At 41.4% G+C, this 25,827-nt stretch overlaps 1 protein-coding gene across 1 annotated transcript in view; it reads right to left on the bottom strand.

The window, feature by feature from the left end:
• Positions 1–25,827, bottom strand: part of LOC129445294 (uncharacterized) — a 36,886-nt gene that overhangs the window by 8,903 nt on the left and 2,156 nt on the right. The window contains 15 exon segments of the mRNA XM_073860043.1: positions 42–146; positions 404–517; positions 1,036–1,194; positions 3,712–3,862; positions 5,570–6,160; positions 6,240–6,286; positions 6,513–6,689; positions 6,772–6,945; positions 7,079–7,252; positions 8,903–9,076; positions 9,213–9,386; positions 9,506–9,679; positions 19,078–20,878; positions 20,973–21,248; positions 25,297–25,470. Coding sequence (XP_073716144.1) covers positions 42–146; positions 404–517; positions 1,036–1,194; positions 3,712–3,862; positions 5,570–6,160; positions 6,240–6,286; positions 6,513–6,689; positions 6,772–6,945; positions 7,079–7,252; positions 8,903–9,076; positions 9,213–9,386; positions 9,506–9,679; positions 19,078–20,878; positions 20,973–21,231 — 4,274 coding nt within the window. The 5' untranslated portion in view covers positions 21,232–21,248; positions 25,297–25,470.

The raw sequence follows: 25,827 nt of genomic DNA, 5'->3' as shown, positions 1-25,827 counted from the left end.
CACCAAGTTATAATCTGTTTATGTAATAAATTATGTCTCACTTGGGGTTAAAGGTCACGGCTCTTTCGCTGAGTTTGAGGGGAGGGTCCATGGACTGATGGCTCTTCATAGACACACAGCTGTCATCTGAAGATGCTGCTTCTTGCCTTTCAACAAATTAAAATTTCAGATATTAAAAGATGACTCAAATTCTGTCCGTATTTACTTTAACTCATGTCATTGCAAACCTTATGTGTAGAACTTTGCAGATGTGTAGATAGTGTAGATTTATGTTTAGATGTGTAGAATTACTTTGCATGTTGTGTCATACCGGTTTGAAACTATAAAAGGGTGAATAAATGTAAAAAAAAAATGTATTTGTAATTTGAACTGTTAAGTCTCAAGTCTCTGGATTACGCCTCACCTGGGGTTTATTGTCATGGTTCCTTTGCTGAACTTGAGGGGAGGATCCATGGACTGATGGCTCTTCACAGACGCACAGCTGGGCTCTGGAGATGTTGCTCTCCGAGTCTCACATCTGTTCATAGTGAGAAAAGACACTGTTACAGTGTGTATTCTAGTTATAAATGTGCCAATTCTTTCTTACATCTCCTCGATGTCCAGTGAGGGTTGCGAGAGCAGTAGGTTTGTGTAAGTGGCCAGAAACACTTCTCATGATGGTTGTTGATGTCCACAGTTTATAATACATCTATAAATTTGGCAGAGCCTTTTATCCAAAAAGACAAAGTGCACTCAGGCTAAAGATTTTCTGCATGTGTGTTGCCTTGCAATGGGACCCATGACCTTTGCAATGCTAATAAACTGTACCAATTGGACCTTTTCAATTATTTTTCATTATTTTATTGAGGTTGGGGTTAGCTATACTTTTGCTTGTTATTTTGCCTGGCAAACAAATAAAACAAGAGATATAAAAGAATATCAAATCTAGATATTATTTGCACATTTCTTCCTGGGTTATCTGTGAAATGTAACAGAGATACATAATTCAAATTGTGATCCAATTCAGTCTGTTATTTACATTTGAATTACTCTTACCTGGGGTCAAAGGTCATCACAGGATCACTCAGTATATGATTTTTATCCATGGATTGATCACTGAATACTGGAGACACTGCTGTCGGTCCACCATCAGCACTTACCTCATTCATCATACTTTCCTCATTGGGACTTACGTGTATGTCAATGATTTCAGATCTGAAAACCCACACATAATTAATCATTCAGAAAAAACGGGGCAATTTATTGGCTTTGCGTGACAATTAAATAGCAAAATAAAAAACGGAAAAAGCACCAGAAAACTCTCAAACCAAATTATGAAACACATGTCAACAACTGTGTTCACTTATTTACACAAGAATATGATATTTTAAACATGATATTAAAACGGTGTGGGAAATTAATTCACAAAAATTAAAATTTTAAACTTTGTGTTAAAAATCAAAATCACAAATAATAAAAACAAGCCATTTGTGAAACTGTACTCAAAACCATGAATTCAAACCTTATGACATCTTATCATCACAGTTAAACAAAGATCATTTAAAAAAATCTGAAAGTAATCCATGAATATAAATTATGAATTCGGTTCATTTTCAATATAAAATACTGTAGTTATAGGTCACATGAATACATGCAATAAAAATTAACTCATTACAGAAATTCTATTGGTTTTATTGGGAATTTTATTGGTTCTAATGGAATATGGCCCAAAACACACTACAGTGTAGTGTTTTTTTATGGTAAAAGCTAATGATTCATATTGGTATTTTAATGGAAACCATTAGAATTTTCTTTAATAGTTTTATTGTTTTTTCCAGCAGGAAATAGACTAAATAATAAAAAAGTCGAGAGTTGGCGGGAATGACATCGGTCGTGATGAAGACACTGACCCGTTAAAACTCAGTTAAACTGTGACTGGTGCGTTTTTAAATCAAATCAACTTGATCGTAATTGTGCTTTACTAATTGTTGTGTGTAGATTATAAGTAATGATGTAGTGGTGTTTTGTTTAGATCAACTCGCAATGAGGTCGATTCTAATTGTGTGATTTAATATTGTTATTTTTGTGCAAATTGTTAAATCGTTGTGCAGCTTAAATTCGCATTCTACAGTAGATTACCACTTAACTTACCTTGAAACGATTGCATTTGTGAGAGCTGAAGAGACACGTTTTCTAACGCAGAAGATAAGTTTTGGTTTCGGTTTAGAAATGTTCGTTGCGCGATTGAATCATTCATTTGAACCGGTGTTGTGTCGAACTCAGTTCCCCCTATGTTTCCCTTTAGTGTAGTGCTTTTATAGCGTTTTCATCACGTTACATTTAGAAAGATTAAAGATTTGAATTGGTTATACTAAAAAGGCATAATATCATGTATTTTATAATACAATTTATTAAATATTTCATACATTTGACAGTTTTCTATTAGGGTATTTCTTTTAAAATATAGTCTGTCTTTTTCTTTTTTTTTCCTTTACTGGTTGTTTTAAAAATGTAATGTTTGCATACATAATTAAATAAATATTATACATATAATATGATTCATACTGTAAAAATAATTGACTTACCATTAAGAACAATACAGATACATTACAGAAATGCACACATATACATCTCAGTAGCCATTAAAACTTTAAATATATAAATAATAAAACCTATAACGTGATAAAAACGCCACAAAAACACTACACTGAAGGGAAAAACAGGGGGAACAGACCTCGACACAACACCGGCTCTGTTCACCAAATTGAAGTGAATCGTAAAGAACAATTTGCGTCTCGACTCGATGCTGATTCACATCTTCTAAAGCAGGGTTCTTCAAATCTTACCCTTGAGGTCCAGAGCACTGCAGAGTTTAGATCCAACCCTAATCACCTGTGATTTTCTAGTGACCATGAAGACCTTGATTAGCTTGTGCAGGTGTGTGATCAAGGTTGGAACTAAACTCTGCAGGGCAAGATTTGGAGAAGGGGGTTCTAAAGTACTGATGTTTGCATTTGATAATGCTTTTTTGCAATTAATTATTCAGAGGTAAATGGGGAAATATTTTATTATTTCATAACAATTTAAGTTTACCCTAAAATTTTTTTTGACTGTTCAATAGGATAATTAACCACCCAGCTAACAATTTTTGGTTCCTAATACGTTCCCCAACATTAGTTTTTGGTTTTCAGAACGTCATTTTTGTTAAGTTTTTGTATTTTTAACAACATGTATGACTAAAATAAGTCTTTAACCACAGTAAAGTGACTTGTAAAGGTGCAGTGTGTAATTTTTAGAAGAATCTCTTGACATAAATGAAAAATATTATACAAAACTATATGATCAGAGGTGTATAAAGACTTTTCATAATGCACCGTTATGTTTTTATTACCTTCGAATGAGCTGTTTTTATCTACATACACAGAGGGTCCCCTTACATGGAAGTCGCCATTTTGTGCCTCCATGTTTCTACAGAAGCCCTTAAAGCTGCGGTCGGCAACTTATTTTATCATATTTTTTGATCATATTCACTGAAACCAACACTATGATCCGATAGAACAACATAAATTAGACTGTTTAAGAAAAAACCCTGCGCTTCTAGCTCCACCTGGAGCCTGTTATTTGTTTTGCAAAAATCCACCGCTCCCGGTTCATTTGGTCCAATCAGCGCAGGCCGGTTCATTTGGTCCAATCAGCACAGTGCTGTGTAAATCTGCCTGTCAATCACAGTACCTGCACGCGCCACAGATCCCCCTCCCCCTCGCGCGCGTTACAATATCACGTGCATCCGCCTGAAGTTCATAGGTGTTTTGGTTTGAATGCAGCGTGATGGCGAAGAGAACATTCACTAACAAACTTCCGATTCCTCGGTTAACAACCAGAGCTAGGAAAACAACCAATGAAAAGAAGGAAACAAAGATAGAAAGCGACCGTGACCGTAATAAAACTAGGATCAATATCGGACCAGCATTTGAAAGGTGGAGGAATCTACGAGATTTTAAAGGGTTCAAGCTAGATGCAGAGCTTGCCACATTTCTTCTCAACAGGTAATTGTGCTTTATCAACCATTGATTGTGTTTCGGAGTGTTATGCAAGTAATCTAAGTGTTCTTGCTAAGTATGCGTTCACAATAATACTGGTGCACACGCGCTGACGAGAACGAGCTCGAGGAGGGAGGTTGCTCGGAGGTAGTGGGGGAGGGACATGAAATTGTAAACATTTGGAAACTGCTCAATCCTCCAGAGTTGCCGACGGCAGCTTTAACGGACAATTTTTTTTACTAAGTTGTCTCCAACGATGACATGTTTGTCCGTGGCGGCTATTGTAGCTCCTCCATGCGTTTCAAAACCGAAGGTTGAGCATTGGACTGAGCTGTTGGTTGGAATGTGCAACCTCACCACTAGATGCCGCAAAAATTTACACACTGCACCTTGTAATACTTGGTTGTTGTGATTTTTATTTCATTGCATCTCTTCAAACCCATTTTTCTCAAAATTCCATTTCTAATAATCACATCAATCAGCCGACTTCGGATAACCATAACTTGATGAAAGAAACAAAAACCGATTTATAAAGGATTTGAACCCAGCTTGTAAAACCTAATATTTGCCAAATTTCACCATGTACTGGGTTTTCCCAGAACACATCACATGTATGCCACCATAGTTGACTGCAACTGAACACACACACATCAATTTAGCATTACATGTATTACATTGCATAAATATGTAATTGAATAATTTGAATGCATGGTTAAAGAGATGAGTCTATAGACTTAACTGATTAAGTGCGTCTCATTCTACATCTTCTAATTTAAATCATTTTAATTTTACTCTGGGGTAAAGGCTATGTCCACACGAAGCCGGTGCATTCCCTATCCGATCATTTTTTTTCCTTGCTCAAAAAAAAAAATCCATAAACACGAAACCACTGAAACCGACTGAAAGCGGTGTAGTATATATGCCGGACCAGTATGGGGCGCTGTAATTCTGCCACAGATATACACTATACACGGAGAAGAAGACTTTGAGCATGCGCATAACCAACGTATTGTGTTGTCCATTATCGCTTGTTGGTCACCACAATTGCATAGAAGCAATAGATTTTGCTGTAATAAAGCTAGTAGGCTTTAGTAGCTTCTGTAGCACGAACACAATCACGTAGTCCGCCGTTATTGTTGTTGCTGTTACATGTGACGCTTCCGACACGTGACGTGATGACGTTTTCGCTTCACAAAATATACGGATTGGATGTACAGACGAAACCGCAAAGGTGTCGGTTTCAGATTTATCCACTTTAGGACCCGGTTTCAAAAAATAGTGGATTCAGTCTCCCAAAACGGCGGATCCGTGTGGATGAAACGCCAATACGATAACAAATTTATACGTATACGGTGATACGCGTCTCCGTGTGGACAGCCCCAAAGAGGACTCAAAGTTGTCTTTTGTTTCACTTTGCGGCTTTTGTTGTCTTGAATAAAAACAAGAGAAAGGACAAACAAATCAATGTAAAGTGGCTTTGAAACAATTGAGAAAAGTGCTATGTAAATAAAACTGAATTGAAATTGAATTGACTTGAATGTATGTGTGTTACATTGAGAATGAAGAGTATTTGACATCTCTACTGTTTCTAACTGGATTCTGTATGATCTCACAAAGAGACACTGAGGAGTTAAAATGAACCTTAAATCCAGCATACAGAGGTTCAGTGAATGTTGTGCTGAATGTGTGTAAGTGTGTGAGTGTTTGTGTATCAGAGACGCTGTAGAAGGACAGAGTGCCCGCTGACCAGTCCAGATAAACTCCTACTCTATTAGAGAGGTGAAAAGGGGCACGTGTGCTATGTGCTGTTTCCTTATTATTGTGACATGCAATGAAGCCATGATCAACAAAGAGCAGACTCCATGATTGTGCGTTGAATCCAAACTCACTTTCAACAGTCTTTCCTTTCCTGTAGATGCTTTTATATGACACTGATATAAAAACACCAAATCCGCTCCATTCAACCTCCCAGTAACATCGTCCAGTCAGACGCTCTTTACACAAAACCTGAGGCAAATCAAATCTGTCTGGACCGTCACGATACGGCTGAGACTCAATCACACGTGTTATCTTTCTGTTGTCCTCAGACAGAACAAGATGAATGTTTGCCGTGATTGGATCCAGTGTGAGATTACAGGCATCTGAACACAAGGAGAGAGATTTACAGTATAACACCATAAAACAACAGCCACTAAATGTGTGTGTGTGTGTGTTACTTACACTTGTATAGTCCTGCAGTGATTCTGAACTCCTCCCCATGATCTAAACTACACGCACACACACACACACACACACACACACACACACTTGAGGTCACATCCTGATGATCTGATACAAAATTAATGCATTGTGTAAAACAAACATGGATCACCATAATGGTGACTTTAAATAAAACAAAACATCAACAACATTTTGAGGAACATTGGAAACATTCAATGAAAATTATAAGAAGTTTTCTCTGTTAGCTGGGACATTTGAGTGTTGGGTTCATACTTGAGTATCTCCAGTGTACACTTGGGATCATTGAGTATCTGAGAGAGCATCTGTCGTCCTGAGTGTTGTGGGTGATTGTAGCTCAGATCCAGCTCTCTCAGGTGTGATGATGGGTTTGAACTCAGAGCTGAAGCCAAATAACAACAACCTTCATCTGTCACCATACAACCTGATAATCTACAGAGAGATCACACATCAACATCAGTCAGTTCATCCTCTTTAGTTATAAATCAGTAAATCAGTATCTAGAGATAAATACTTCAGTATTTCTAGTTTACAGTCTGGACTCTTGAGAGCATCAGAGATGAGCTTCACTCCTGAATCCTGCAGATCATTGTTACTCACATCCAGATCTCTCACAGGTGAGTTTGGGGATTCGAGACATGAAGATAAACTTTCACAACACTCAGCAGTCAGATTACACATGGACAATCTGAAGAGAACCAAACACAATTTAAATGTATTTCTTTCAAAAACCCAAATTCCATGTGGCCCAAAGTACCGCTGTGACAAGTGCTATTATTTATTGTTTTAGCACTTGTCTACTTTTTCTAAAAATGGCTGACCTCAGTGTCTCTATTTTACAGTTTGGACTCTTGAGAGCATCAAAGATGAGCTTCACTCCTGAATCCTGCAGATCATTGTTACTGACGTCCAGATCTCTCAGGAGACACCATGATGATTGTAGAAATGAAGATAAACTTTCACAACACTCAGCAGTCAGATTACAGCCGGATAAACTACACGGAACAATACAAATAATATAAAAAAATACAGATTAGAAACAAAACTTGGGTCAATTTAAAGTTGATGTATAATTTGTTTCTTGATAAAGATAAAGGAGTGTTGGGTTCTTAACACATGTGCATTGGAAGCAAAAAAATGTGGGTGGGTCCAAAATATTAACGTGAGTAGATGCAATTTTCTTGTATTCTTGTGCTTTTTAATTGAACAATTGCTTTAATGACCTAAAACCTTTGTTTACCTTGTTGTGTCACTGGATGCCAATTGGCAAAACTAATGAAAACACGAAATGGAGTTTAATTAATAGGGAATCTAAATGAGCCAACTAAAATGGATTTGAAGAGGCAGCTGCATGGAATTCAAGGCTGTAGCTAAAACACGGAACTGAGTTTAATTATTGAAGTGGAATGAATTTGACTGACAGCGCTCTCACAAGTGAACTGACATATGTGCTAAATTAGAGAAAAGGTCAGTGGGTCCAATATCACTGATCATATAAAGTGGGTGGGTCTTGTCCCACCTCCATATAATGGTTCCAACATCCATGTCTAAACAATGAGTTTAGATCCAAATGCAAATATCCAAATATCCAGAGAAGGCATTTCTCTGAACAGTGTAGAGAACTGTGACTATATAAGCCTTACGAATTTAGTTCCAAGGACAACTGAGAAGTTTTGTGGATACACACATCTGAAGTCCCGGATTGATCACTCGGTCTTGCTGTGGTTCCTCTCAGACCACGAGTCTAGAGCATGCACAAGAATAAAGGCTGCGTGGCGGATGCGATTTGGGGGTTAGAGAACACCCACGTAAGGAAATTCTCACCGCTCAGCTCTGCTCACATGCTCTGACCTATCTGAATCACTTTTAACCTGAACCCAACGTGCCTAAAAAATCTTTTAAAGACCCGACCCGAGACAAACCTGAGAAAATTACACCCCAGAGTCGACCCTAACCAGTGACAATTGTTTTGAACCCGACTGGACATGACTGTAAATGGCACAGACGTGTGTGCAGTCTGCATCCCCGCAGAGACAACTTAGACAGAAAGAAGCCCTGTTAGCCTGGCATACAATTTGGCTCACGATGCTCCATTTATTTTCCTTTGTTATCTGACACCGACACAGTTTGCACTCGTTAATTTACTGAAAACGCCTAAAAAAGTATTTCTTAAACTGAGGCTAATTCGCTGCTTTTGGTGGATACAAATGGTCATAAAGGATTTTGAACAGTGATTCAAGAACCTGTGCCTTGTCAATAAATCACCCCGCAGAAATCTCCACTCCTATCAGGGCTTTTTTGAAATTGACAACTCATGGACCCCCCACCCCACCCGTTAATTTGCCCTGTTTATTAAATGTTTTCCTAAAACTGTTACGTTATATCACAGATCAACAAAGTGGTGCTATGCTACAACTACTGCTTCCACACATATGGAGCTGCGTAGATCAAAGAATGACATCAAAGTACTGCAAGAGCAACTCGACAGTACTGCTTTTAAATCATTGCTGCGGTACATTAATGTCATATACCAATTGGTCTGTGCAACACCACAAGAAGTCAAACACATCTAAAAGTTTAGCTGTGATAGCTCTGCTATCATTTATTGTTTTAGTACTTGTCTACTTTTACTGAACATTGCTGACCTCAGTGTGTGTAGTTTACAGTCTGGACTCTTGAGAGCATCAGAGATGAGCTTCACTCCTGAATCCTGCAGATCATTGTTACTCACATCCAGATCTCTCATAGAGGAGTTTGACGATTGAAGAGCTGAAGATAAACTTTTGTAGCACTCACCAGTCAGACTACACATTGACAATCTAAAAAGAACCGAATAAAATGATCTACAATTACTTGTAGTTTAAAAATACAAATTCCAGTTGAACCAAACAACAGCTATGACAGCCACTACTATTTGATTGAACACCTAAATGATTTAAATGAAAAATTATGGACCTTAGTATGTGTAGCTTACAGTTAGGACTCTTCAGAGCATCAGAGATGAGCTTCACTCCTAAATCCTTCAGGTTATTATAACTCAGGTCCAGATATCTCAGGAGACATGACGATGATTGTAGAGATAAAGATAAACTTTTACAACACTCAGCAGTCAGATTACAGCTGGACAATCTGGAACCAAACAAAATGATCTACAGGTATTTTTTTAAAAAACACAATTTCCAGTTTGTCACTGTCAGTCACTGTCATTTTAAGTTTTAGCATCTGCATACATCTATACAGTGACTGACCTCAGTGTCTCTAGTTTACAGTCTGGACTCTTGAGAGCATCAAAGATGAGCTGCACTCCCGAATCCTGCAGGTCATTGTTACTCAGGTCCAGATCTCTCAGGAGACACCATGATGATTGTAGACATGAAGATAAACTTTCACAACACTTACCAGTCAGATTACAGCTCTGTAGACTGTTTGCCGGAAAGAAACAATCAACAAGTTTAAATTAAAACACAAAATACACAACATAAATACAACAAATACACAAGACATAAATAATGTATACAGTGCATTCAGTAACAGGAATAGAATGGAGAATGGAATACAAAAATGAAATATTCTCTTTTATTAATAATTTGCAATAAATGCAATTCATTGTGCTGCAACACAATGATAAAAACTATATTGAAATGTGCAATTAACTTCTAGGGCCAGAACAACCAATGTTGCTAAGACCCTGTTGGATTTGCTCAGTTGCGACACCACAGTCTGCACGAGTCAGGTTACCAGTTCGCATCTGTCTCTATTTATTCATTTTCGTTTAAGTTTGTCTATGATTTGTCTATAAATTACTACCATGGCTATCATGACCTACATCAGAAAAACACTGGGGATTATAGTGATCTTTTTTACTGATCATCTGTGATCTCAGAAGTCCAGCACTTTATCCGGATGTGTATAGCAGCAACTAACCTTCACTCGTTTATACAGACTTGTGTACCCTCTAGATTTCAATTCAGATCCCTGTGCTCTGCCAAGGGCAACGTCTTGTGATGTCATCTCAAAAAGGGAAAAATCACTATCATGTACCTTCACTGTGGAATGATCTGCCTGTTGCAAAAAGATCTGCTGATTCTGTAGACATCTTTAAGAATCGACTAAAAACCAATCTCTTCTGCCAGCACCTGTCTAGCTGATATTGTAACGGGAGGTGAACACTGACCGTTTGACATCTTGTGAGGGTGGGTTAATGTTTATCAGGTGTGCATGTGTGTCTCCAAGCTTTTGTTCGCAGGTGTGTTCAATGTTGCTGATGAGCCAGGGGTGTAACATGATTGGAAGATTCACAGAATATAAGCGCCAGCATGCAGCCCTTTCGGGTTTTTTTTTTCTTTGACGGAGAGGGGAACTGCAACGAGATAAGCTTCAACGCTGTATGCCGATCGATACATGCAGTGACGACGATCGCGATTGACTCCGGGCAGCGAGAGGTCCACGAGAGACAAACAACGCGCGCTACTTATTCGTGTAGAGGAAAGTGTGAACTCTCCCCGGTTACGAAAGAGTGGACATTGATGTGTAACGATTTGGGACTGATTGCTCTTCCTCTGTTTCACAGATCTGTTCCACAGTTCCGGTTTCTCTCGCTGGCCATCGTGTCCGGGAAATCGTTGGAGCCGAGAGTTGCTTGTGTATCGCTGTCATTGCCTCATCTGTAGCGCTTCATTCCCGCACTACTAGTGCGAAGTGGGCGGGGCCGTGAGTGACGAAACTGTTGACTGTGTTTCATAAAACCCTGCTTTTTAGACATTATGATTGTGACTTTGTTGCTTATGTAAAGTCTTCCTGATTTTGTGGGATATTGGCTGCTCGCCTGTGTTTGATGTATAATTGTGAATGGTTTTTAGAGCTTCTATACTGATCAAACCAAATTAGTCATATTATTTCTAAATGTGTGGGGTTAATTTTGCAGTATTTACACTGATTTAAAATTTGTTATTTGCCCTTGCTGTGTAAATCTCACGTGTGACTGTTTGCCGTGTTATGACTTTATTGGTGTGATTTGTTAAGAGAGCCCTTTTTATTCACAGTCTAACTAGGGGGCGCCAGATTGTGATTATTCCCTAACCCTTGAATTTGAATAACCATATATAATTTTTTCCCTTTTTAAATTGTGTTTTATGCTGTTTGTTTGTTCTAAAATTGTGTATTAATAAATTTTGTACTTTCATATGACTTTTTGGTGTAAGCCTGTTACTTGTGTATAACAAGGGTGAGGATCCCTGCATGTATTTGAATTAAGTTCTCTACACTATTTTGGCGTAGTCGGCAGGGCCCTTGACATACACAAGTAATATGAGTCACGGCGAGCAGCCTCAGGTAAATGCATTTATGCCATGGTTTATGGGGGGGCCATGGGTCCCAAAATTTGGTGAAGGGGGGCCCTCTAAATTTCAAGAATGGAGAAACCAAATTGAGGCTTTTATTCGGGCTCAGGGGCTGAATGAGGTGCAGCGGGTTGATTTTGTACTGAGTGCATTGGAGGGGAATGCTAAAAGGGAAATTATACTATTGGCTGAAGGAGAACGAAATACTGATGTAAAAATTCTAGATGCCTTAGCTTCATTGTATGGTGGTCAACAGTCTGTGGCTCAACTACGTATCCAGTACTTTAATTGTAAACAGCAACCAGGGGAGGGGGTAGGACCATTTACCCTCCGTCTACGTGAACTGCATCAGAGGTGGCGGGCTAGGGAACCCCTGACTGCTGGAACAGATGATGAATTGCTGCGAACTCAATGCATCATGGGTCTAAGGCATGGACTGATAAAGCAGGAATTGTCAAGACAGATCCGCCGGGCCCCAACATCCACATTTGCTGATACTTGTAGCGAAGCAAAAGCGCTAGAACAGGAGCTGGCCCCAGAGGAAGAGGTTCAGGTTTGTCCAACCTTTTCGATCCCTCCATCAAGGCCAGCAGCGACACCAACTGGAGTGGAGGACGAAAGGATGAGTGCTTCTGACTGGCAACGAATGAAGGATTCATTGCGAACTGAATTACAACAGGAATTAAAGGAACAGCTAACATTCTTGGGGAAATCCCTGGTAGAAGAACTGAAGGGGCAATTGGGCCAAGCCTCAACAACACAATCTCCAGTAACAGAGGCACCGTTCCCATCACATTGGCGTCCTCACTCAGACCGTGATTCCCGACGCCAACGTTTGGGGTCAGCCCCCCCTGGCCAACAGCGCTACCAGTGGGATGCTCAAGGCCGCGCCATTTGTCATGATTGTGGAGAAGTGGGACACATACAGCGTTTTTGTCCTAGGAGACGTCCAGCTCAGTCGGGTTTTCGATACTCCCGGTCACAGCAGGGCCAGTGAATCGGGAGGGGCCCTTAACCGAGTCCCTACAGAGGCCCTCTATAGTGGGTAAGTGCCCAGAGGATGAAGTGCTGGTCCAGGGGCGAAGGATCCCATGCATAATAGATACTGGCTCTCAGGTTACACTCTTTAGCCATGCCCTGTTCCAGCGTCATTTTAGCAATGAATGTATACAAGATCCCAGTCAAATATCTTGGTTGGCGTTGAGAGCCGCCAATGGACTTCAGATCCCTTATGTGGGTTATGCCGTGCTGAATTTTAACATTGGAGGCGTGGAAGTGCATGAGAAGGGGGTGGTCATCGTACGAGACGACTGCATCAACACAGAATATGGACTTTTAGGTATGAATGTTGTGGCAGACTGTTGGGCGGGCATTTTCCAGGGTAGACACCCTGGTATTGCAGCTTTTAAATCTGTGTTCTCCCCTTCTGCAGAGAAAGCATGGGATGCAGCCTTCGCCGCCTGCCAGAGAGTAAACAGCTCTATGCCTGAGGTGGAGCTCCAAGGTGTAGCTAAGCTTCAGAGACAACCACCTGTAGTACTACCCCCGGGAAGCGAGATGATTATCTGGGCCCACGTCCCACAAGCTACTAACCAGCCTAATTGTGCCGTCTTAGTTGAAGGGTTGGATCACCATGGTCTGGAGTGGTGTGTTGCTAGATCGCTGAGCTGGGTACAAGATGGGAAGGTTCCCCTACGTGTCTGCAATCCTAACCCATTCCCCCTGGAGCTGCCACAACGGCGCCCCCTTGCTTCAGTGACCCAGATAGATTCAAGGAACATAAAGGGACGTTCCAGACTGGTGCTACGAAACATCGAACCCCAGTTGGTTGAAATTGACGTTATGCACGTAGAACAGACGCAGACTGGAGACCACCCAGCCTTTGAGTTGTGTGGTGAGGACCTGACCGGGGACCAGCAAGCCCAACTGGCCGCCCTCCTACGGAAGTGGTCCCAGGTATTTGCAGCCCATGAAGACGACTTTGGGAAGACTGCAGTTGTCACCCACCAGATCCCCACAGGCACAGCTCCACCGATTCGAGAAAGGTACCGACCAGTCCCTCCTAACCTTTACCCCGACTTAAGGGCACTACCACAAGGAATGTTGGAGAGTGGCGTTGTAAAATAGAGTTCAAGTCCGTGGGCTGCCCCGGGTGTTCTGGCGAAGAAAAAGGATGGGTCGTGGAGGTTCTGCGTAGATTATCGCAGGCTTAATGCAGTAACGCATAAAGATTCCTTCCCACTGCCACGTATAGAGGAATCCCTCACAAGCCTCACCAAGGCCCAGTGGTACTCAACTCTGGATCTGGCAAGCGGGTACTGGCAGGTGGAAGTGTCACCTGCAGACCAAGAAAAGACTGCCTTTACCACGCCCTTTGGTCTATACCAGTTTGAACGCATGCCTTTTGGCCTCTGTAATGCTCCGGCCACGTTTCAGAGGCTAATGCAACGCTGCCTGGGTGCTCAGGTTTATGACTCTCTCCTCATTTACCTGGATGATGTCATTGTGTATTCGCCCAACTTCAACACCCACATACAGCATCTTGAGCAGGTCTTTCGTTGTCTCCAGGAGCATGGCCTAAAGCTGCAACCTCGCAAATGCCATCTGTTCCAGAAAAAGGTGACCTATCTAGGACATGTAGTCAGCGGCCAGGGGGTAGCAACGGACCCAGAGAAAACTGCAGTTGTTCGTAACTGGGCTATACCAACAACAGTGAAGCAGGTGCGTTCATTCCTGGGGTTCGCAGGATATTATCGGAGGTTTATCCCTGCTTTCTCAAAAGTAGCCGCCCCCCTTAACCAACTCCTGCAAGGAAGTGCCCACCGCCCCTCCTCGGCCATCCAATGGACCCCTGAGTGCCAGGTCGCTTTTGAGTCCCTAAAACGAGCCCTCCTCAGTGCCCCAATACTGGCATATGCTGATTTTCAACTTCCATTTCGACTATATACAGACGCAAGTCTGAATGGCCTTGGAGCTGTCCTTGCTCAAGTCCAAGAGGGCAAGGAGAGGGTTATAGCCTATGCCAGCCGTAGCCTCCATCCCTCAGAGCGCAGTGACCAAAACTATAGCTCCTTCAAGTTAGAGTTGTTGGCCTTGAAGTGGGCCATCACAGAGAAATTCAAGGACTACCTGTGGGGAGCTCAGGTTATGGTATACACCGATAACAACCCTTTAGTCCATCTGGAGACTGCAAAACTGGGGGCGACGGAACAGAGGTGGGTGGCCCAGCTAGCAAATTATTCCTACGAAATCCGCTATCGACCAGGGACTGCTAATAGGAATGCAGATGTGCTTTCTCGAATACCAGGAGAGACGGCAGACATTGCGGTACATGCAGCACAGGGCATCACACCTCCGCAGTCACCCGGGAGGGTGGGCCAATGGGAGCATCAGCAGAAGATGGACCCTGACCTGCGGCAGTTGCACATCTGGAAAACACAGGGTGAGCCCCCAATGATAAATGACCCTTCTGTTTTATCTCTACAGCTCCGTTGCTTGCTGAGGGAGTGGGACCGGCTGGAATTCCATAATGGTGCCCTTGTTAGACTTGTCACTGAGCCAGACACCGGAGCCCCAGTGCAACAACTCATTGTGCCAGTAGCTCAAGCTCGACAAGTGTGGGAAGAATATCATAAGGCTGCAGGTCATGCAGGTGGCGACAAAATGGTTTCGCTACTGCGGAGGAGATTCTACTGGGTGGGGATGAGCACAAATGCCAGAACGTGGGCGGCCGAATGTCTTAACTGTGTGGTAGGCAAACGGGGAGTATCACAAAAAGCGCCCTTATGTCCCATCTCTGTCAGTTACCCTTTTGAAATTGTGGCAATAGACTACCTGTCCCTGGGGAGGCCTTCTGACACTTTTCAATATATCCTTGTGATTACAGATTTGTTCTCCCGCTACGCATTGGCAGTGCCCACCAAAGATCAATCTGCTCCCACGACGGCCAAGGCTTTATGGACAGCACTCATTCTTCCATTTGGCTGCCCAGAGCGTATCCTCAGCGACCAAGGGGGAGCGTTTGAGTCGGACCTGATGTACCAGCTTTGTGCAGTGTATGGTTGTAAGAAGAGTCGCACTACGCCCTACCACCCACAGGGCAACGGAGTTTGTGAACGGTTTAACCGTACCCTCCTTTTCCTCCTGAGCACTATGGATGCAGACTCTCACGCTAAATGGCCCAGCCAGTTGCCGGCTCTCTTGCAAGCTTAAAACAACACTACTCACTCAAGCACTGGGATGACCCCTCATTATGTGCTTTTTGGCCGCCATGCTAGACTGCCAGTGGATGTGCTCCATGAGGCCGCACCGTCGCAGTACCGGGATGATGTGGAGGGCTGGGTCAGGAACCATCATCAAACCCTCCTTCAAGCTTATGCCACCGTACGCAACAATGTTGAACGCCGCCAGCAGTGGAACCAAACTAGCTACAACAAGAATGCCAGAACCTTGCCACTGTTACCGGGGGAGAGGGTATTGCTAAGGAACTTCCGCCGGAGAGCCAAAGGAAAACTAGCCCCACAATGGCTCCCTACACCCTTTGTAGTGGTGGGCCAACCACGCAAAGATCAACCGGTCTTTAGCATTCGCCCTGAGACGAAAGAGGGCCCCATTCGAACAATTCAGCGCAATAACCTACGACCCTGTCCTGGGGATCAACAAGTGACCAGCCATAGTGAAGAGGGTTGCTCCAGCGAAAGTCAGTATCCCAACCGACGCAGCCTCGGGCAGCACCACTGGCCTTTCACTTCCCCAGCTCCACTTACTTCTGCTCCCCAACACCAAGCCGACCCTCTAGAACAACACCATCGGCCCTCCGCCCCTCTAGCCTCACCCCATTTGGCCCCCCAACTCCAGATTGATGCTCTAAATCCTCGCTGTGAGCCCGTGGACTTAACAATTGGTATTTCCCCTCCATATGCACCAGTCATACAAGCCCATGAAGCCCCTGGGTTTGACATAGACACTCTGCCTCCTGTTGAGCGGGACCCAGTAATGTTGCCTCCTGTAGTTACGAGTCACGACCCCGCCCTAGAGCTTGTTGCAGAAATCGGTAACCAGGACTCTCGTCGATACCCCTTGCGTGCTACTCGGGGCACAAAACCTGCACGCTACAAACCCTAACTGTCTGGACACCCCGTGGCCTTGGACTCTCTGCTTGGCTTTTAAGGACTATGTTCGGGCCGACCATTGTTAAAGGCGGGGGGAAAATGTAACGGGAGGTGAACACTGACCGTTTGACATCTTGTGAGGGTGGGTTAATGTTTATCAGGTGTGCATGTGTGTCTCCAAGCTTTTGTTCGCAGGTGTGTTCAATGTTGCTGATGAGCCAGGGGTGTAGCATGATTGGAAGATTCACAGAATATAAGCGCCAGCATGCAGCCCTTTCGGGTTTTTTTTTTCTTTGACGGAGAGGGGAACTGCAACGAGATAAGCTTCAACGCTGTATGCCGATCGATACATGCAGTGACGACGATCGCGATTGACTCCGGGCAGCGAGAGGTCCACGAGAGACAAACAACGCGCGCTACTTATTCGTGTAGAGGAAAGTGTGAACTCTCCCCGGTTACGAAAGAGTGGACATTGATGTGTAACGATTTGGGACTGATTGCTCTTCCTCTGTTTCACAGATCTGTTCCACAGTTCCGGTTTCTCTCGCTGGCCATCGTGTCCGGGAAATCGTTGGAGCCGAGAGTTGCTTGTGTATCGCTGTCATTGCCTCATCTGTAGCGCTTCATTCCCGCACTACTAGTGCGAAGTGGGCGGGGCCGTGAGTGACGAAACTGTTGACTGTGTTTCATAAAACCCTGCTTTTTAGACATTATGATTGTGACTTTGTTGCTTATGTAAAGTCTTCCTGATTTTGTGGGATATTGGCTGCTCGCCTGTGTTTGATGTATAATTGTGAATGGTTTTTAGAGCTTCTATACTGATCAAACCAAATTAGTCATATTATTTCTAAATGTGTGGGGTTAATTTTGCAGTATTTACACTGATTTAAAATGTGTTATTTGCCCTTGCTGTGTAAATCTCACGTGTGACTGTTTGCCGTGTTATGACTTTATTGGTGTGATTTGTTAAGAGAGCCCTTTTTATTCACAGTCTAACTAGGGGGCGCCAGATTGTGATTATTCCCTAACCCTTGAATTTGAATAACCATATATAATTTTTTCCCTTTTTAAATTGTGTTTTATGCTGTTTGTTTGTTCTAAAATTGTGTATTAATAAATTTTGTACTTTCATATGACTTTTTGGTGTAAGCCTGTTACTTGTGTATAACAAGGGTGAGGATCCCTGCATGTAGTTGAATTAAGTTCTCTACACTATCTTTTTTCTATATTTTTCCCTTCTGTCCTAAAAAAACCAGATGCCAAGCGGAGACATTTTTTGGGGCCTCCATTGTCACGCCGTCCGAGACGTGGCTTAACAACTTGTTCCAGTTAAAAAAGTTAGATAACGCCCCCCATACCAGTGGACTGGACAAGGGATTTTGGTAGGGAGATTTGCAGATGATTCTGTGTTTATATTAAGGATATTTATTTAAGGAGAGGCAGCCATGTTGTAAACTAGTTTTTGGAGAGTGGTATATTTTGTGGTAGGGCTCTGGAGAGGTGTCCCCAAAATCCCCAGTCTGGCCACCGTTAATATAGGGGACACAGGCTTCTGCGACCAGTCTGGCCTGGCTCCATGACCCCTCCCCCCAAAAATGACCATGGTAAAGTGGGACCCAACCAGCAACAGAGTATAATCCAAGAATTCTGCCAGTTACCCTCAAGGACCATACCATATTAGTTTAGATTGCATGTGATCATGTAGTCCAAATTAGAAAATATCTATTAGTGCAACATCTGGGAAGTATGTTAGATAGGCAATGTTCTTTTAATGTGGTCCTTGAGGGTGCTGGTACATCAAACCAAAACCAACAAAGAACAAAGGAAACAGTAGGCTATATATATACACACAGGGGCTTAAGAGCTAACAAGGCCTCAACAGAGCAACCAAACCACAACTGAACAACAAAGAACTACAAACAGGAAACAGGAACTCAAAATACAAACTAAAAGTCCACAGAAACACAGAAAATGATCATTAATCAATAATCAAAGTAAAGGTTTGTGTTAGCACTGATTAGGACGGCCATTCGTGCCAGTTCCGCCAAACACGTTCCAAACATGTTTTCGGGTTCGTTCTCCGGAAGTCACGTTAGTCGACTGTATACGTCATCAAGGTTTAATATTTCGGGTTTAATTTAAGAAAAGCAACCATTACATTTTAAGGTAATAATGAAACTACAATGATTGTATGTCTTAAAAGAAATAAAACTTAATTTTCTAATGTATTTTAACCGAAATGTGAGAACCTCGATGACGTATGCGGTCGACCAACGCGACCTCCGGAGAACGCACCCGAAAACCCGTTGGGGACGTGGCACGGATGGCCACCCTAGCACTGATATGAATGAATGTATAAATGAATCTTACAGAGCTCTTTTGGTTTGTTTGATCACTGGCAATAGTCGAATCAGTGCTTCATCAGATCTTCTGTACTTCTGCAGCTCAAACGTCTCTTGAATCTCTTCTGACATCAGCAGCACAAACACCAGAGCAGACCACTGAACAGAAGAAAGACTCTGAGCTGAAAGATCTCCTGAATTCAGATACTTTTGAATTTCTCTGATCAGTGAATAATCTTTAAGTTCACCCAAGCAGTAGAAGAGATTGATTCTCCTCTCATCTGATTTCGCTTCCTCAATTTTCATTTTGATATAATCAGCAGTGTCTGTTATGTTTTCTTCTTTATTTGTAATCTTCAGTGTGGGCAGAAGTTCCCTTAGCTCATTCTGACTGGACTTCAGTGAAAGACCCATGAGGAACCGGAGGAGAAGGTCCAGGTGTCCGTTCTTGCTCTGAAGAGCATTCTCAATTGCACTCTTATGAAGCTCTAACAGTGAATATTTAAATATCCATTGCACTTTTTCACCCAGAGAGACAGGGAATGGATTTGTTTTTTTATCTTTGTAAATTATAATTGCATAGAGAGCAGCGAGGAATTCTTGAATGCTGAGATGTACAAAGCTGTACACATTTCTCCCAGAAACTGGCTTTTCTGTTTGAAATATCTGAGTGCACAACCCAGAGTAAACAAGACCTTCACTGACATCCAGCCCACATTTCTGAAGATCTTCTTCATAGAAAATCAGGTTTCCTTTCTGCAGCTGTTTAAAGGCCAGTTTACTGAGCTTCAGAACAACATCTTTAAAAGATGTAGGAAGACCATCACGGTATTTCTTTTTCATTTGCTGCATCTGAGAAAGTAAGAAGTATATGTACATCCCTGTGAGGGTTGTGGGAATTTTGTCATGATCCTCTTTAGTCAGCAGAGGCTGAAAAACACAGAGAGAGATCCAGCAGAAGACAGGAATGTGACACATGATGTAAAGACTCCTGGATTTTCTCATGTGTGAGATGATTTTCTCTGCCACATCAGGTTTGCTGTTTTTGGTGAAGTATTTTTCCTTTTGCTCATCGTTGAATCCTCGGACCTCTGTCATCTGATCAATGTAGTCTCGAGGGATCTGATTGGCTGCTGCTGGTCTGGAGGTGATCCAGATGAGAGAAAAAGGAAGCAGGTTTTTCTTAATCAGGTTTGTAACAATGACACCCACTGTTGTTTTTTCATGAACATCTGTCAATCTCTGGCTCTTCTCAAAGCTCAAAGGGAATCGACACTCATCCAGGCCATCAAAGATGAACATGATCTTTCCTTCATCTTCAGGTAATGATGGGAGTTGTTTAACACAGCTAAAGTATTCGTGAATCAGATCCATTAGGCTATAATCCTTTTGAATCACATTCAGCTGACGGAAAGGCAGAGGAAAAACAAAGACGATTTCCTGATTTTCCTTTCCTTCAGCCCAGTCAAGAATGAATTTATTGACTGAGACAGTTTTTCCCACCCCAGCGATGCCCATCGTCATCACTTTTCTGTTTCGTCTATCACACTGGACTTTAAATACGTCATTGCATTTGATTGGAGAGTCCTCAGCAGGAGTTCGGATGAGATTTAATTCAATTTGTCTCACTTCATGCTCAGTCACTGCTCCTCCAGTCTCATTCTCTACTATAAAGAGATCAGTGTAAATATCGTTCAGATATTTCCGATGGCCAGTCTGTGAATTACCGTCCAATATCCGCTCATAGTCCTGTTTTAAGATGTTCTTCAGTCTGATGCTCAGCTCAGTGTAATAACCATCAGCAGCTTTACTGTCAACTGTCACTGGACCTTTGAGGGAAAAAAAAACTGAATAAGAAACCTTTTCACACCTTTAATTTTTCTCCATTTGAAGTCTTACATGAGCTAAAACTCTTTGCTTTACCTTCTTTGTGTTTGTTCTCCAGCAGTTGAGCCAGATGGTTTTGATTCATCTTCCTTAAGATGTTCAGTGTGATCTCCATAGCTCCGTCTGGTCCATAACACTTAATTATCTTATCTACTGTATCTAAGACATCTGCATCCTCCAGCTCAGCAGCTGAAATTCCACCATGATTCTTCAGATGCCACTGAAACTCCTTCAGTTGGGCTTTTATCAGTTCATTGAGTGAGTTCACCAGGAGATCTGAAACAAACGCCATCATCCAGCTCTGATCCAATTCTGCAGAACATGAAAAAAAAAACATCATAGATAGTTTCTGAAGCTCAGATGATGTTTTCATTGTATAATGATGCTGTAATGAGATCAGTCATTAGTCTATAGTGAGTGGTCAGCAGAGGTGGGTAATAATATGCTACATATACTCTGTTACACTAACCTTGACAGGCAAAATCTACTGCACTGTGACCCTTCGTGGAGTAACCTAGTAAAGAATACAATATGAAAAAACCACAACACAATTCAAAAGATGCTGGCACGGTCGCTGCCCAGTCGAAAAAGGACCACGGTGGTAGGTCGGCCACTTGCCTGCCACTGGTTACATCAAATCAGCGAAGAGTGGCAACATCAACCAGGGCTATAGACTGTGAGTAAATAGTCACATTTTGCGAGTATTTTTCCTGCCTGTGCGACTGCGAAATTTTAATAGAATTATATTAATATAAAGCGCAGGCAATTACGTCTACAGCGCACCCTGTCATTCTTCCTGTTGCTGCACTTCCCACGTCTTTCTATCATATCTCAGGTGCATCATAGCCGGCTGCAAGAAACATCACATCGACCTCAAAGCACTTCAAGAGCACCGACTCCGAACACCCGACATCCGGGCTATAAGACATACAGCAGCTGGACGATGGCACATACAGACTCACCGAAAAGCCACAAATCAGCCAGAGTGTATAATTGTCATGCATTTAGAAGGCAATCCTTAAATATGCTTTGTTTTCGCGTATGCCCTGATGGAGACATCAGATCCTTCAGCAAAAAACACATTCTATGACGATCTTGACAAGCTGATTAAGTCAATTCCGCCACACATGGTCACCATTCTTGCAGGTGACTTAAATGCAAGAATTGGTAAGAACAGTTATGACACCAATCCTAAAGTGGTAGGCAACTTCAGCTACCACACAATCTCGAACAACAATGGTCAAAGATTAATCAGCATGTCTGCGCAAATCTGTGCCCAGGGAACTCTTGGTTTCGCAATTGACCAACGAGACTGTGCACATATATAAGAGCCCAAAAGGAGACTTTGCTCAACTAGACCAAATTGTTTTCAACATCAAGTGGTGGAAGTCGCGCTAACAACACCTGTGCCATTGAATGAGACCACAAGATGGTGAGCGCCAAATTTAAACAGAACAGCAAGAAGCTCATCCATCACCTTTCAGTATGACAAGCTGAAAGACATGAACATCCAAGCGAATTTTGACTTGGAACTTCGCAATCAATTTGCCGCTCTTCTTGACGAGTCGAGTAAAACCGAAAACACCCAGGACCTAATACAGCAAAGAGCAGACACACTCAACACTGTGCTTGTAGCAGCGAGTGAAAAGGTCCTGGGCAAAAGGCCGAAGTCAAAGCAGCCGAGCTGGGTCAGCAGTTCAAAATTGCAGCTCATCACAGAAAAAGAAGTTGCGAAGGATGATTTCAAGTTCAATCAAACAAGAGAAAAGAGAGATCATATTTCAACACTCAACTAGAAACTCTCAAACTGGCAAATCAGGCTTGTGCACAATTCAGAATTGAATTAAGAATGACTCCTGAATTCCAATTCAATTCTTGAATTTGAATTGATGTCAAAAACAGGATCTAGAATTACAATTCGAATTTGAATTAAAGTAAGCGAAACATAGAAATTTCAAGGAATTCATATACATATTATACAGTAAGTGAAGTGGTAAAAATGAAGCTTTCAGTATATGTCAGATATGATTCTATAAATTATATTAATTTGAACTACTTGTACAGATTACATTAACAGCAAATGTTTCCACCCAGCAATTAATGTTAAAAACTCTAGTCACATAACAAATAATTAAGTTCGATTTTTTTGTAAATGTAATTTTATGGAACACGATGGCACATGACTTTATTTCCCAGAATGCTTTACTTTAAACAAGTTTTTAAAATGGTTGCCAAACAATTTTCCAAATTAACTTTCACTAAACGTATGTGAGATTCTTTCTGTTGTGTGACTGTGGAATTTCTTTGAATTGCCATGAATTTAATTCCACTTTCTGTCATTCCAATTCCAATTCAACTTCCTGTAGGGCGGAGTCGATTCAATTCAAATTCCAATTTGCAACGAAGAGCAGTCAGTCACTCCCAGAAAGGGGAAGAGGAAACAAAAGTAATCATCAGCATTGCCAAGAATAGAGAATTGTGGAGACATATTGTCGAGCTCCATAACAGGGGACCCGACCAATGATAATGACACTAACTTGAGAAGCATTGTGGAAAGAGTACATTTAAATGAGAGTACTTTTGCCTACTCTAGTGGTGCAGTGCATTTTACAGTCACTGGACAATATCAGTGTCTCAGAGATATTACATTCAAACCTGGCTGTCTGCTCAAGTCAGTCATCACTCAGAAACTCACACACATGAGAAAAGCACACAGGGTAAGTAAGGAAAACAAAGTTATGCTAATTGGAGGCTATTCTGTTTCGTCACTTCAAGACGATTTACAATGATAAATAAATTCACATGTTTTCAATAATGAAGCTTCGTATTTATGGAAAAGACAAATATTTAGCTTTATAAAATGATGAAATAACTTAGCTTAACTATTTCACCGCTATTGACGAGATATCTCGTCAATTAAGAGAAAACCGTTCCCCGCCAATGACGAGATTTTCCGTCTTTCCGCAATACCGCTATTATCCACCAGGTGGATACTTCCGCAACTTTTTAAACCCGGAAGTATTGCCCTATGGCAAGTGGCTGCATGTCCGTGTCTGTTTTAAAGATCCCTCTGAATGGGATCTCTATGAAAAGTCCGTAACAAAAATGGAATTATCTCTGTTTTTTGCTCAAAATGTGGTGTTTTTGCAGAAACCTACCCATATTCAAAAGCTGATTACAAAAGAACCACTAAAGGTAGGATGAAACGTTTTTTTTTTGTTTGTTTGAAAGCAGAGGGTCTGTTCTTTCATTTGGTATATTGTATGTTTATATATTTAAAGAAGAACATTTTCTGTAAGGCATTAAACTTTGGCGAAAATCATGAAAAACGCTGGCGCTGGCTGGCAACTTTTTAAAAAAACGCTGGCGGTGAAAGAGTTAAAGGTGACATAGAATGATTGAACGGAGTATTTATTCTTGTTCTGTGATGTGACATGTAGACAAAAATGTTTTTGTTTGGATCTGTAATGCCTTAGAAGCTTCCTAAAAACCTCTTTCAGATAGCTCTATTAGGGTGCGGTATTTTAAACAAGTGGTTTTGCACCTATTTGGCTCCCCCTACTGGCTTAACTTGCAATCTCATTACTGATTGGCTGACTTTGTTGCCACTCAAAACATTCAGCCAATTATTTTAAAGTGGAAGGGCAATTAGATGCCTGTGATGTCATAAGCATCAGTTTTTCAGATTGGGCTGTTTTCTGGCTGACATTTCTAAAAGAGGAATTTCTACGAGACTTGAGATGTTTAGCATGTTTAGCACTTTTTGTATGTTTGTGAATGTGGGTAGACTACCATTATTCAACAAAGACAAGGTAAAAATGGTTTTTCATTCTCTGTCCCCTATAAATTAGTGTCCGACAAATGCATTACGTGGCTATGACATTGAAAAGATATAATACTTGCTGTAAGTTTTGTGTCAGAGCAACAACTATTGTGATGCACAATTCTCTATCATTCTCCACCATTAATCAGAATCAGAATGAGTTTTATTCGCCAGGAAGGCGAGGAATTTGTTGTGGTTTTCAGGAGCTCTTGGTACATACATACATATCAAATGAGAACAGAAAGAACATTTTAAAAGTAAAACTAAGAAAGTAAGTAATACCAGATAAATAAGTCAAATAAAATAAATAACAAAACCAATGTGATATACATTTGAAACAGAAGACATTACATTTTTCTATTGTATATACAGCAGGGTGAATAGAATATACATATACAGAACTAATTTTACTCTCAGTACTACAAGTGAATACTAAACCATGGATAAATGCTACGTTTATCAGTTTAAGCTGGATTAATGTGAACTACAGCAGAAAGACACTTAAATGATTTTTATGAGATAACATTTCGAACTTACCTTCAATAGTGGTGATAACTGTATTTTTACTTGCTACGTACTGCCAACTTGTCAAACAAAAACTCTGAAATGTCTTCCACTTCTGCTTTTTGAATGAAATGTTGAAGTGTTTTTCTTCCCAGCTTCAGTGAAGCCACATCAATTTCAGGATATTACAAATGCACACATTATCTGCTGGTATACAAAAACATTTGATTTGATACAGGTGAAAACCCAGCTAGTCATTTTAGTGATTTTCTGTTGTGATACATGAAATCATCCTACGTAATGTAAATATCTTTCTTTGAAAACATAATCTTGATAACTTTAATATTGACTAACAATGATTGAAATTAAACGTTGGTACTCCTCATCAGATTATGAGACTTTAGACTTAGATTTCTTATTTGATCTCCATTATCAGATAGCAGACTTGTAAATCTGGGTTTACAAAAACTGGATCTCATTAATCAATCTAATGTAGAAACAAATGCAGATCCATGTGCAAATATCATCTTACAACAGGGTTCACATCTGATTCATGAAACATTT

The sequence above is a fragment of the Misgurnus anguillicaudatus genome, chromosome 3, assembly GCF_027580225.2.
Source record: "Misgurnus anguillicaudatus chromosome 3, ASM2758022v2, whole genome shotgun sequence".
In the NCBI taxonomy this organism is placed as follows: Eukaryota; Metazoa; Chordata; class Actinopteri; order Cypriniformes; family Cobitidae; genus Misgurnus; species Misgurnus anguillicaudatus.
This window is presented reverse-complemented; position numbering and strand designations above follow the sequence as displayed.